Source organism: Solea senegalensis, linkage group LG4, assembly GCF_019176455.1.
Source record: "Solea senegalensis isolate Sse05_10M linkage group LG4, IFAPA_SoseM_1, whole genome shotgun sequence".
Classification (NCBI taxonomy): Eukaryota; Metazoa; Chordata; class Actinopteri; order Pleuronectiformes; family Soleidae; genus Solea; species Solea senegalensis.
The window spans coordinates 6,742,153-6,755,301 of record NC_058024.1 but is presented as its reverse complement, the minus strand read 5'-3'; the positions used below and the strand labels follow the sequence as shown (position 1 = coordinate 6,755,301).

The window sequence follows — 13,149 nt, the reverse complement described above, 5'->3', positions numbered from 1 at the left end:
CCTCATGTCATTTTGGGATGACGCTCACTCCAGCACCTAATGATGATGTCAGTGTTAATGATCATAGAAAACAATAAACAAATACTGCGATTGCTGTTTATGTAAAGGAATATATTTGATTTGTTTTTATCAAATTTGCTTTACTTGATCTTAAAACTATTTCTTTATATTCCAGTCGGTCACTGAACTTTTAAATGGATCCGAAAATGAAAGTCAAGAACCACAAAATGAAGCAACGTGTAAAGGGTTGTTTTGTTGCATCAGTAACGTTCACAGTATGACTTGAAGTTTTTTCGCCTCTCGTACTTTTACATGACTTGCTAAACTATTTATTTACACTTGCTAGTGACAGTGAAGAATGATGTGTTGTTAGTTGAGAAATAACAACATGACGTGTGGTATACATAAAGGTAATTGTATGTATATACAGTATTGTGTTGCCTTATTGAAAGAGATGTATTATGTTTTGTGTGAATAAATACAAACTCTAACAACTGGTGAAGGTTCACTTGATTTATGGGGACGTTTTTGGGGAAACAAAATAAATGTCCAAATTGGCACGTTTTTTATGTCGCCACTCATTTACGTAGGGTCCAAAATGGCCGATTTCCTGTTGAGTTGAGGCCATGGTCACAGTCGACTTTTTTGTTCGTCTTGTTCTATGATATCTTACCTCCACATTTATGGAAATTCAGTGGAACTCAATGTTGCCTCTGTTTTCAAGAGCCCTTGAGCAGCACATTCGCATTTTCGTTAGACCTGACCTCCATGCTGGGCCACACGGTAGTGTAGTGATTAGCACTCTTGCCTTGCAGTGAGAAGACCCTGGTTCGAGCCCTGGTTGGAACAAGGGCCTTTCTTCATGGAGTTTGCATGTTCTCCCCGTGTGTGTGTGGGTTCTCTCCGGGTTCTCCAGCTTCCTCCCACAGTCCTAAATTGACCGTGAGTGTGAGAGTGAATGGTTGTTTGTCTCTATGTGTGGCCCTGCGCTGGACTGGCGAACTGTCCACGGTGTACCCTGCCTATCGCCCGATGTAGCTGAGATTGGCACAGCACCCCCCGCCTCCCTCTGGTGGAGGATAAAGCGGTAGATGATGATTGACTGACTGACCTCCATGCCAAGTTTTAAGAGTTTTTATGCACGTTAACCTCAAACAATGACTAGAAAACCACTGATATAATAATAATCTGAAGGATAACAATAGGTTCCTCGCCCAAATTCATGCCAGGAGCCTGCCATTCGTGGCTCGGGCCTTAAATAAGTGAGAATTCTGAGATAAAGGTCAGAATTAAGACATTATTGACTTGGTCAGACAAAAAAAATGTTATGAGTAGTAGATTGGCCGTACTTGGAAGAGTCCATAAAGGACAAATCTGTAGGTGATAGTTTGTTGTACACGTGCACAGGTGTGAGCATGTGTATGTATGGTTGTGTATACTGGATGCTTGTGCATGGGATTGCACAAGTGTCGATTTCTAGTTAGTGGATTTTTGCTTCCCATGCTAATTATTTCAGTGTTTGTAATTTACTCGACCACCTGAATTAAAGGTTGGTGAAAAAGATAATGACTTATGTATCTAGAGTAGACATTTTCCCTGAGTAAAATCAGTAACAATATGAAGTCAATAAAATGCCTATTATAGAGAATTAATCAAATGTCTTTTCCACATTTTGTGTCACTGTATAATCAACTGTCAAATAAATGACTAAATGAAAAAGCACAATTACCTGAATTAAAGTAGCAAGTTCTCATGATCCTAGTGTTAGTTTACCTGTTGCAGCTCAGCTGTTTGTTGTAAAATAAATATAGTTTCATATGTAGATTTGGAAGACAATCCTCATTTGAATGACTATTGACACCTCGATCATTGGAAGTCATTTTACAAAAAAAAAAAGATTTTGTTCATCACTCTTTTGCTCAGTTACAACTTTTCTCCAGCAGGGGACACACTGTGTCTGATGTTTTCTGAGTAGGTGTCATATTATCCACTTAATTGCACTCTGGAGCAACTCTTGCTACATGTAACCAAGTAAAATAGGTTTTTTATTATTCATCGTTGTAAGCTAAATAGTTTTTTTTCTTTGTTATCATTTGTTGTAAGAAAAAGGAGACGAACAATATGAATGTATACATTAAAAAGATTTGTTTTATTGTTTAATAGTTCAAAATAGAATTTAACACAATCACTTCTGGGTCAATGCTTTAATACTGAAAGAGGATGTAGAGTGTTAGGTGGCAAATCTGGATCAGTGTACTGTATACGTATGTACTGTAAGAATGGATGAAGTACCCAGACCATTATACTGAGCGCTAAGCAAACAGGTTGTTTACACCAATCACAATGACATACAGAGCCCAAACAAGCAGGAATTTCACTCGGTATCCGTCTCAAGTCCGTGGATGCACACACCTGCACGCGGCAAGTCTGAGCTGCTCTTCTTTGTAAGTATCCGTCCTTGGAGATATATATATATATATTACTGTTTTCTTCAGTTTCAGCAGCTCAGACTCCTCACTGTTTCTCCTGTGTTCACCCTCTGTGCAGCAGTGGTATGATTGTCTGGTTAGGGTTTAGGAATGCTGTACAATAACATCTTAACACAAAACAATGCCAATATATACTTTATATAAAATAAATACAAATCTCTTTCTTTGCCTTTTCTTTGACCAGGACTTCTTCCAGCTGAGATTTACAGAGTTTATCTTTATCATTTTGCTCATCTTCCTCCGTGTCAGTGATCGAGTGTCCACAAATCAGTTCTTTATTCTGGTCTCCGTTATCTCAGCAGTCATCATATAACAGCAGTTTCTCATCCTGCTTTGACTGATGCTCTTTGTTTCCCCCGATGTTTAGCTTGATGATCAGAGCCTTGGGGTTTGGGATTTTTTGCAGGAGGGTACCGTGTAGCTTCCCCGCCTCATTATTGGGTGGACTGTCCCGGCTCTGGCCTACCAGCAGCAACAATATGACCGTGAGGAGCATGAATGTAACTGCAGTGGAGGTCAGCTCTGGGCTGAGCTGCAGGCTGGGCTCGGGCTCTGGGACATACTTTGTCTTGAATGAAACACACTGAGGATTTCTGTTAGCTTTTGATCTCCCGTTGGAATGCCTGGCGTCCTTAGTGATCCCTAGGTGTAGACACACTCTGTAAAATGTCTCTGCTTGCAGGTGGGTCAGGTTGAAACTCTGTGTGCCGGCCAGGACACGTGTGGTGTATATTGGAGTGTGGGTGTTGGAGTGTATGGCTTGCCAGGAAAGGCGTGTTGATGGGAGGTTGCGCCCACTCTGCCAGGACAGGATAGCATAGTATTGTCCGACCTCCTTCACCTCCACCCTGACATCCTTGCTGAATAAAGCAAATCTCTTCAGATTAGCAAACATTCCTGCTTTCCTTTTCTTTTCTCTGCTGTGTACGTCAACAGTAACAGTGTGTGTATCTGCTCCGAGCACGTTCTCAGCCACGCAGGTGTAAAGTCCTGCATCACTGGGAGTAACCTTGGTGATCTCCAGAGTTCCCTCAGGCAGAAGTTTGTAGTTTTTGGAGGGGTTGCAGGGAGTGTCACTTTGAACCTGGCTAGAGGAAGATGTGAGGTTGAATCCTTCAGTCGTTGTCAGGCTGTGACAGGGAACTGGTAAACCTTTGGTTGACAGGCTGGGTGCAGGACCAATTCTCAACCCAGAGGGTGTCACCCAGTACATTTCAGGCTGTGGATCTGCAAGACCTCTACAGTGTAAAACCAGTTTGCCTCCGGCTCTTACTCTTACATAGGATGGAAGGGAGCCTGTGGGGATCATGGGGAGGCAGGTGGCTGACATTTCCCTGGTAGACACCTCCCTCACCCTACGAGCTTTGAGCTCTGGTGGTTCAGAGCACAACGTAGCCTGAGGTTGGATGAAACGCACAATCCGAGCACTGTCTTTATCAGTTTGTGTGTCTCTCTCAGTGTGAGAGTGAGAAGCTACGTCCGCAGCCCAGTGAAACAGGCAGTCACATCGGAGAGGGTTGGAGTGCAGGCTGACCTCCTGAAGGCGGGGTAGAGAAACCATGATGTGCTGGTGCAGGGCACTGAGAGAGTTGGAGTTAAGCATAAGGCTCTCCAGCCTGTTCAGCCGGAGGAAAGCCTGTGGGTGAATGTAAGACAGACGTGGATTGTTGGTGATCTCCAGTTTGGTGAGTTCTGGTAGATTCTCCAGAGCAGCTTTCTCAATGGAAACAAGCTCCTCCATGTTGTTCAGGCCAAGCTCCTTCAGGTGGGCCATGTCTCGGAAATCTCCGGTTTCTATCAGTTTGATGCGGTTCTTATTGAGGTCGAGGAACTTCAGTCCTGGCACTCTTCTCAGGGCCTGTGTGGGAACCTTGGTCAACAAGTTATCGTAGAAGGAGAGGCTCTCCAGGCCGTCCAACCCCTCCAATGCCTTTTCTGCCAATCCTCTCAGACCCATACCACCAAGAACAAGACTCCGGAGGGATTTTAGAGCCAGGAACCCTTTTTCAGGAAGGGCCTCAACAGGGTTTCCCCCAAGCATGAGAACTTCTAAACGTGGCAAAGCCCTGAACCATCGAGGATTAATGGTGCTGAGCAGATTGTTGTTGATGTGAAGGCGTACTAGAAAGTCCAGACCACTAAAGGCTCCAGGGGCAATTGAGTGTAAGTTGTTGTGGCTGAGAAATAGCTCTCGCAAAGCTGGCAGTGACGAGAAAGAGGACTCCGGGAGGTGACTGAGATTGTTTTCTTCCAGGTGTAGAGACAGCAGAGAGGGCAACAAGGAGCTCTGAGTTATTGTCCTGACATGGCTGAAGTGATTCTGGGAAAGATAAAGGTCTGTGAGGTTTGGGAGTCGGTGCAGGACCTCAGAGTCGATCTCAGACAGGAGGTTACTCTGTAGGCGTAGGGTGTGGGTGTTCAAGGGTACGGGTGAGGGGAGCTTGGTCAATAGCAGGTCATTGCAGTCCACAGTGGGAGCTTCATTATACACGGAATCAGGGGAGAACCACGGCTTGATCTGGCACACGCACCGCACCGGGCAGGAGACGTGCCATGGTAGTGTGTGAGGTAGTGAGCCCGCAACACCGGGCACACACACACCAAAAAACACACACAGGAAACACTGTGACTGTAAAAGCACTAATGTCGGCCTCATAATCCTCACAGGTCATAGAAGCCGATTCAGACACGGAGAGTAAGGCTTTTTTTATGAGGAGGTGAGATGAATCATTTGCACCAGGGCTGCGTGTGAAGCCAATTAAAGAGGGATTACATCGTTGACAGCAGTCTGCACAGGCTTCAAAGTCAACTGGTGCAAAGTGTAACTTCACTCTGTGGTTAGGCTCGGCTTTACAATACCATGAATGAAACTGCAGTGGAAAGAGAACAGCACAGTGGTTACAGCACAGTGACGGCCTTTGTTGTCACACCATCCATCTCACATCCTGGCTCCAGGTGGAAGACTCAGCGTGGTAGCTCACTGTTGTCAGAGAAAAAAGAGGAGAGAAAAAAGCAGTTATTCTTTTATTAAAGCGAGAGATTGCACATACGATGCTGCAAACTGGACAGGGTCAGTTAGGTCTCAAAATATTTTAAGTTCAGTGTCATTTCCTGAAAGATGAAGAGAAAAAAAAAAAGAGAAAGACGAGCAAAAGCAAGGAGATCATTGTGAGAAAACAAGAGAAGGAAAATATAAACCATATGGACAAATCTGTAGGTGATAGTTTGTTGTCTACAGGAGAAGGAATGATGAAGTCAGTGCCTGTGAGATACATAGCAAAACATAGCATAGCATAACACTTCACGTATCATATTCATTATGCAACACTTCAAAAAAGTCCCCAAATACTAGTATTACTATTTTTTAAAGTCTAATTTTTGTCTGGATTTCAGATTTCAGAGGTACAAAATGGATCATTGAGCTGATCATAGACAGTTGGCAGCAGTCGTACGTCTTTGTGTCCCATTTACAAGTGCCAACAACAGATTTGAATTGAATTATACGATTTAAGCCTGACGTAAGCTCATGATGTTAGACTACGTGCAATAAAAGGGCAATTTTTATCATTCATCAATTTTGGCCGCTTATGCAGCACGACAAAATACTGTGTAATCTCCACAGTTGTTAAAACGAATGTTTTTCATCCATCATCCACTGATTGGATTAGATAGGTTTTAAAATGTTCTGCTGATTTAGGATTTAAGACACACACGAAATTGTAAAAGTCCCAACATTGGCTAAGTTAAACTGAACAAAGCACACTTTCTCTTTATTCCTTACGTGACTGCTCACACACGTTAGTCAGTGGCTGCTGAGAAAAAAACAAAAAAAAAACAGCACAGGCATCCGAGATGTAGAGAGGAAGCGGAGGAGGATTATTGTTCACCATCTGACCATCTTTTCACTGCCAAACGTCACCATATCAACACTTTGTGTGAATGAGGAAATGTTTCGAAAAAAAAATAAGAAATACAATTAAATACTTAAGAATAGATGGATAATAGTGAGTAGCTAATAAAAATCAAAATGCTGGATTATAGGGCTTTAAAATTGAAACGGTGCAGGAGCTAAAATAAATTCTTTAAGTATACTAGAGCAGTGATTTCCAAAGTGTGGGCTGCGGCCCCTAGTGGGCCACAGTCATTGTACAGGCCTAACATTGCACTCAATGTTAATTTCTTAATTGTAATTGGTAAATTGTTATTTATGTGGACGGATTATTACGCACTTTAAGAAGGAAGTGCTTTGTTATGAAGCTAAACATCAGTTCAAAAATCAAGTGCAATCTGTAGTGGATATTTGTATCCCCATGTTCACATGAAAACAATAATATATATGATGGAATTATTATCTTGAGTGTTGATCAGAGTTGTGACATGAGGTTTGGGTTTGAACGTCAGAGGACTTTCAGATTTCACACTGTCTAGTGGGAATGGCAAAGTGTGAAACTCCGGTCTCAACACTTACTTTACATCATCCTGAATGCTGTTACTTGATACAATGCCAGTGCCTCACCTCCAATACTAAAGTGTATGACAAGTGTTCAGACAAGACGTGACTGGTGAAACAAGATTGTGTGCATGGAGGGAGGACATTTACTTGGCCCCTCTGTGTGTTAGATCTGTCACTGACAAAGGGGTTTATTTCCAACGAGTGCAGAGTCTATTTAGTCACGGTTAGTTAACAGGGCCTAACTATTGGTTTTGCACATTACTGCCCTGCACTTGAAATGTGCTGGTGCCCCAGTGGAGGCTCCTTCAGAATAAAAGTCCACCCAGTGGTGCCTTACTTTGCTTACAATGAACATGTGACACGTCACATTTAAATTATATTTATTATTTTATTTTGCCATGTACTATTATTTATTACTATGCAGAGTATTCTTTTTTTCTTTTTGCAGATTTTGCTTGCAGTGTCCACCCTTCTAAACCTCACTGTGCTCTTTTATTATTCTTTATTAATGTGTTAGTCTTTGTCGTCAGCACTTTTTAATGGAAAACTAGCTTTGTGTGTTTGGTGACAGTGGACAGAGGAGAGTGGAGGAGGGGTGGGCACCACGTCCATTTTTCACCAATTTCACCAAATTGGAAGACTTTTTCTTCTTCTTATCTTAATAATGGCATGCACACAAATGAAGGAAGTCTGATATCACTTCATATTCCTCCAATCAGATTAATAGCTACTATGTATGCATTTTACACCAAACACTGTCCCTAGAATTATAATTATTTTCTTAACAAATATATATATATAAAAATGTTGAATAATAAGCACAAAGTAATGACTGTAATTTTCTCCAGTTTCAAAAATCTGTTGTGAGGGGAAACGCTTGCGTGCATGCCAAGAAGCCTTAATGCACGTTGCCATGGAAACACATTTATCCTCACGCTGTCTTGGTGTTTTGAGATTTAGTTTGGAATTTGTTTTTGGTCCAATCTGTGCATCCGTTGATTAGAGCGACGATGGCACGACAGAATGGAAAAACACACATTTTTCATAAAAAAACAAAAACAAATGTGTAATTTCTGTGGTTACAAGTGAAGTTGTATATTGAGCTATAAATAATGGACGGTGTAGTGACAGCGTGCAGCGTGCGAGAGAAAGAGAGAGAACTGCTTAATTGTGTGAGCAGCGAGAAGCCTACGTCTGTGTGGGCTATAGGTGCAGGATGTTTTCTAAGCACTGAGTCAGTTCAGTGTCAGTGCAGCAAAAACACAGGAGCAGTTTTCAACCTCCTGCGCTTCTTTCTTTCTATTATCAATTCGCTTTCATCTCCACTCTCGGCTTTTCATAAGCAACCGCGTCTTATGGCACTCTTTTTCCAGGAATACTCACGCAGGTGTTGCCTTTACATTTGAATCCATTCAGAAAAGGCAATTTAAACAAATCCATCACCAGCTCCTCCCCGCTCCTCACAGTCTCTTATCTGTGAGTAAGTAGAGAGTATGTTTTACTGTGACTGGCCTTATTGCTTCCCCTGTTACTCCTGTGACTGGTGATCTTCCGTTGTACCTCAGCCACTGAGGGACAACAGAAAAAACTGTGTGTGTCAACTCTAATCTGCTTAAAACGTAATTACCAAAACAAACACAAATATAGATCATTTATAAGTACTGTTAATCCATTGTTTACATGATTACATGCACTTGGCGTACAGCAAATAGCACTGGATTACATGGACATATTGTGGGTCAGTGATAGAAGGCTGGAGGTTTGATCCCCAGTTCCAGTCTATAGTCTACATCAGGGCTGTCAAACACAAATGACCTGGCAGCCAATGTCTTGTCATGAGTGGGAAAAACAACAACTGTTCAGTAGCAGGTGGGCAATACGAGCTTACAATTACAACATAATATCAACATATTCATGATGATGGTTCACAAAATGTCAAAGTAAAAGTGCTTGTGTTGATATGGAACGGTTTACAGTGATCAATAAAAGCGCATTTATGATGTAAAATACGTCTATTAACATCAAAAACCGTAACAACACAGAAAAATATGGAGTATATTTCTGCAAGTCGTACAGTAATTGAGTTGTGTGTCCACCCAGCAAATAAAGTCGGTGGAGTCAATTAGTCGTTAAATGAGTTTGTGGGTTTCCAGCTTCTCCCGTCTGAGGAGTTAACGAGTGTTAGTGTCAGACGGAATATTTCGTTAAACCACGGGGCTCGTGGTTTAACGAAATATGACAGGTGAAGAGGCCGCCGTAAAAACGAATTATAACAGTCATTTTAACTGTGTTCTGACCAAGACAACACGAGTCAACTCAAGCTTAGACATTTACAGTCGCTAAATCAACCTCATCTTCAGTTCATTCCATGTTTTTTGCCAATAAATGACACATTATGATTTTACACAGTATGATTTGAGTGTTCTTGTTACTGACGTATCTGCTTATACCTTAAAAAACAACAACTGTAGACTTATTTATTCAAATTGACCTTTGTCTCCCCTTGTGTGTAGTCTGGTCTTTAACGTTTCTTATTTTGTAAAGTGCTATTTAACTTTAAAGGGTACAACACTACATGAACTTCACTTATTTATTTACCCCCAGCCAGCGGGCTGATAATATCTGATAATATCTGTGTTTGTCACACTGTGCTTGAGTACATGAGTACCCTTTCCAGGCTACCTGGGCACTAAGTGGGCATGTGAATGATGTGGGAACTATGCAGGTCACATTTTAGTATCACAGGCCACACATAGGAAGCCCACATGGGCAAACATGGATGGAACCACCTTGGAAACACAGGACAAAACCATGCTGGCATAAAATCCCTATATGTATTACTCCAATAATTACTAAGCAACAAACAGAGCCTGTTCCTACATTAAACAAAAACAAATATGCATTAAGGAGGAATGTAAAGGCATCTGCCAACCCCCTCAATCCTTTCAATGATACAGCATAGCAAGTATTATTTTAATATTCTTGGTTTTCAACTGGGCAGTAATTTGTTTTGCAGGTTGCAAAATTCATTTATTACAAAAACACATGCAGTAATAACTCCATTATAAGTTGATATTAGGTGACGGGCCACATGAAATCGATTGGAGGGCAGTGATTCCCAAAGACTGGGTCGGGAAATACGTTGGCAAAATATTGTCCCGCAAGAATTATAAGATAACTTTCATAAAATTAAGTTTCAATTGATTTATCAAACATGGTTATGTTGGAAATGTCTGGTTTAGCTATTTTAAATCAGATTGAGTGTTGCAGAAAGAGAGAGAGTGAGCACCTCATGTGACTTTATATGAACTCATCAGCATCATGGGCTGAGAATGTCATGTTTGTCGTGTGTTTTATTGATCGCAGAACACTTAATGATATCTACAGAGGAGAAAAACACACTTTTTTAGAAATTAAAATCTGGCATTTTAACAGTACCCAGCTTTATTTCCATTCTAAAACTTGTGGTGTACTTTAACTGAGATTGTTTTTTTCCATCCTCTTATGTGTCCATGTGTCAGTTTGTATTCTTGAAAGTTTTCAGATTCCCATTTTGATGTGAAATCATCAAACATTTATGTTTCTGTTGCAGAAAAGGTGAAAACTGTCTCTCCTTCCTCCATTTCACTAAGCTTTTTTCAGTCTAACTGAGGGAAGGGGGGGCAGAGATGATCAGAAAACAGCTTTTACTGTAAGATTTGCATTCATTATTGGCCAGAGAAAGAGAGAGAGGGAGAGAGAATGGAAATACTTGCTTTCATGAAACGGTCAGTTCCATAAGGTTTTCGTTTGCTGTGCCGCTACGACTCTGCAACAGGGCGGAAAAGAGGGAGAGAGGGAGGATTTACAGAGCTGGAGAGAGGGATGTATGACACACACAGAGACATGGATGCACAGCCTTAAAGAATGATAACAAAATAATAAAAAGAGATGCATTACATCAACCTAAAACACCTGCTACGTCACCTTAGTACACTGCCATGAGTGAATGTGTGTGTGTGTGTGTGTGCACACAGCCGTGTTTGCTCTGAAAATTCTCCCTCTTTGACGTTTTTTCTTACCGAAATAGAAGCTCCAACTTCATGTTGCTGCTGCCTGTGTTTGCTGTCAGTCTCGCTGTGCAGGTGCCTCACGTGTAGGAATGCTTTCTCTTCATCTGCCTCCCAATCACACGTTTGTGGACCTCTTATGATTCCTGAAATATCACTTCTCTGGCTCTGCCTCTTTCTGGAGCTGAGGAGAAAACTGGCAAAGACAGACTCTCTCTCTCTCTCTCTCTCTCTCTCTCTCTCCCTCTCTCCCTCCAGCTACAGAGGAGATGAGGTGTGTTCTGCAGCAGAGCTTCTCTCTCCCTCTCATCTCTCCTCCTCTCTTTTCTAGCCCCTGCCCCACTCTCTCACTCCTTCACTCCTCCCGTGTCCAAAGCCAAAGGAGATCCACTTCCATTAGTTTGCAGTGTTATTATGAGAAGTTTGGTTTTGGCTCATCATATTCCAGTTCATTTGAGTTTTCCACCATAATCTGCAGATTAGAGGCCTTCGTCAGAAACCAGGCTTAATTTGACGTGTGACAAAGTAGCAGAAGGCAAACCACCATTTTGTAATTCCGTTGCACTAATGCAATAATTCTATCTGTTTCTCGTCTGTTTGATTTCAGTGTGAAACAAATGTCTCATCCAAACTGCAGAACATAACATAGACAACATCAATTCTGCACCATAGGAACTTAACAAGCTTCAATAAGATTTTAATGAGTCTTAATTTAATGGTGCTTAAAAGATAAAGTCACATTTTTACAGTGCATACTGATGCTCTGAAGAGGGAATCTGGTGACTTTGGGTTTTTAGGTGTTACTTTTCTCTGATTCCAAACGTCTTTGTGCATATCCTATAATTTCTCTTTAATGCCACACTGACAGGTGGCGGCGCCTGGTTGTAATGAATGTATGAAATAAATGTAATTTATTGCATTACTGCAGCATGCGATGTCATCGTAGCTCCACAAGAAATAACTCATGTTATTAATTTGGCTGAATGCATTAAATATGGAGGAGAGTTTGTCTGCGTTATGAAGGCGGTGTAATAATGTGGATCAATCTGCAGCGATACAGCAGAAACATCATAAATAATACACGTGTGCTGCATGTAACATGTATCTTTGAGGAAAAAGAGGCTTCACACTTCATAAAAATGGCGTAGACTGAAGTAGAGTTCTCACAGAATCGATTGAAAGTATTGAGCGTATTAAGGGGCAGCTGTGGGTCGGTGATAGAACATGTGTTCTTACCAGATCGGAGGTTTGATCCCCCACTTCCAATCGATAGACTATATCAGGGGTGTCTAGCACAAATGACCCCGGGCCGATGAGTGTCCAGTCAAGTCAAGAGGGTCTAGAGAAAAAAACAACTGTTCAGTATCGTTAGAGGTAGTTTTTCCAGAGAGACATAAATGAAGGGCCACAAATAAACTGTTGTAAAGAAATAATAATCCTTTAACCCATTTTTTATATGCATAGCATTTACATTTTAAAAGACAAAATGCTGTAAAACATTACTTTTATTATTATTTTTACTGTGACTATTTCAAAATAAAAGTCTGGCTGTGTTTTACTTGTCACTGCAGTCATGGTTTGCAGTCACTTTGTGTAGCGCTGCACAGATGCTGAGCATTGTCTCGTCATGTGTCTAACCATATCAGACTTTGAAGCCTGGTTAAAAACACAACATTCTGGGGCAACTTTTCTGTTTCTGAGGCTGATGCTTATCTTAGCACCGACTGTCATCACAGCTGCTGATCTTTCACTGCAGTCAACTACAGGTAACCTGTGAGGACGTGGCGGGCCGGAGAAAACTGGTTTTCGTGCCAGATCTGGCCCCAGGGCCTAATGTTGCCCATATTCACAGTGATATTTCATAGAATTACAAAGTAAATGTGCTTCTGGGATTGATATAGAACAGTGTATACTCAATACAAAACACATGTATGATGATCTAATATCAAAAACAGAGAACTAAATCTGAAATGAAAGCTGTTAAAATAACAAACAAGCTTATATATAGATTTCATTTATTGTTAAATGCAATACATTTAATAATGTGATAATTATAACCAATTACTATAATAAAATTATTGCTAGCAAATACATTTTTAGTAGTATATTCTCTCTATATTCTATTTTCCTTATGATATTAAGTGGTAGGCCACATAAA

At 41.1% G+C, this 13,149-nt stretch overlaps 1 protein-coding gene across 2 annotated transcripts; it reads right to left on the bottom strand.

Moving 5' to 3' along the window:
- Positions 1–2,130: 2,130 nt before the first annotated feature.
- On the bottom strand, positions 2,131–11,226 carry LOC122767646 (leucine-rich repeat neuronal protein 2-like). 2 transcript variants are annotated; one of them, XM_044023057.1, is made up of 2 exons: positions 11,004–11,226; positions 2,131–5,469 (listed from the first exon to the last, which is right to left on the bottom strand). In XM_044023057.1, exon 2 carries the CDS (start codon positions 5,143–5,145, stop codon positions 2,785–2,787), a length of 2,361 nt encoding a protein of 786 aa, XP_043878992.1. In that variant the 5' UTR covers positions 5,146–5,469; positions 11,004–11,226; the 3' UTR covers positions 2,131–2,784. The 2 variants fall into 2 exon arrangements, 1 of the variants encoding a protein (XP_043878992.1); XR_006360231.1 differs by lacking the exon at positions 2,131–5,469 and adding an exon at positions 10,698–10,750.
- Positions 11,227–13,149: the final 1,923 nt, after the last annotated feature.

Excerpts from the sequence above, each read along its gene's own strand:
- LOC122767646 (XM_044023057.1), bottom strand. The coding sequence starts at position 5,145 with ATGAGGCCGACATTAGTGCTTTTACAGTCACAGTGTTTCCTGTGTGTG.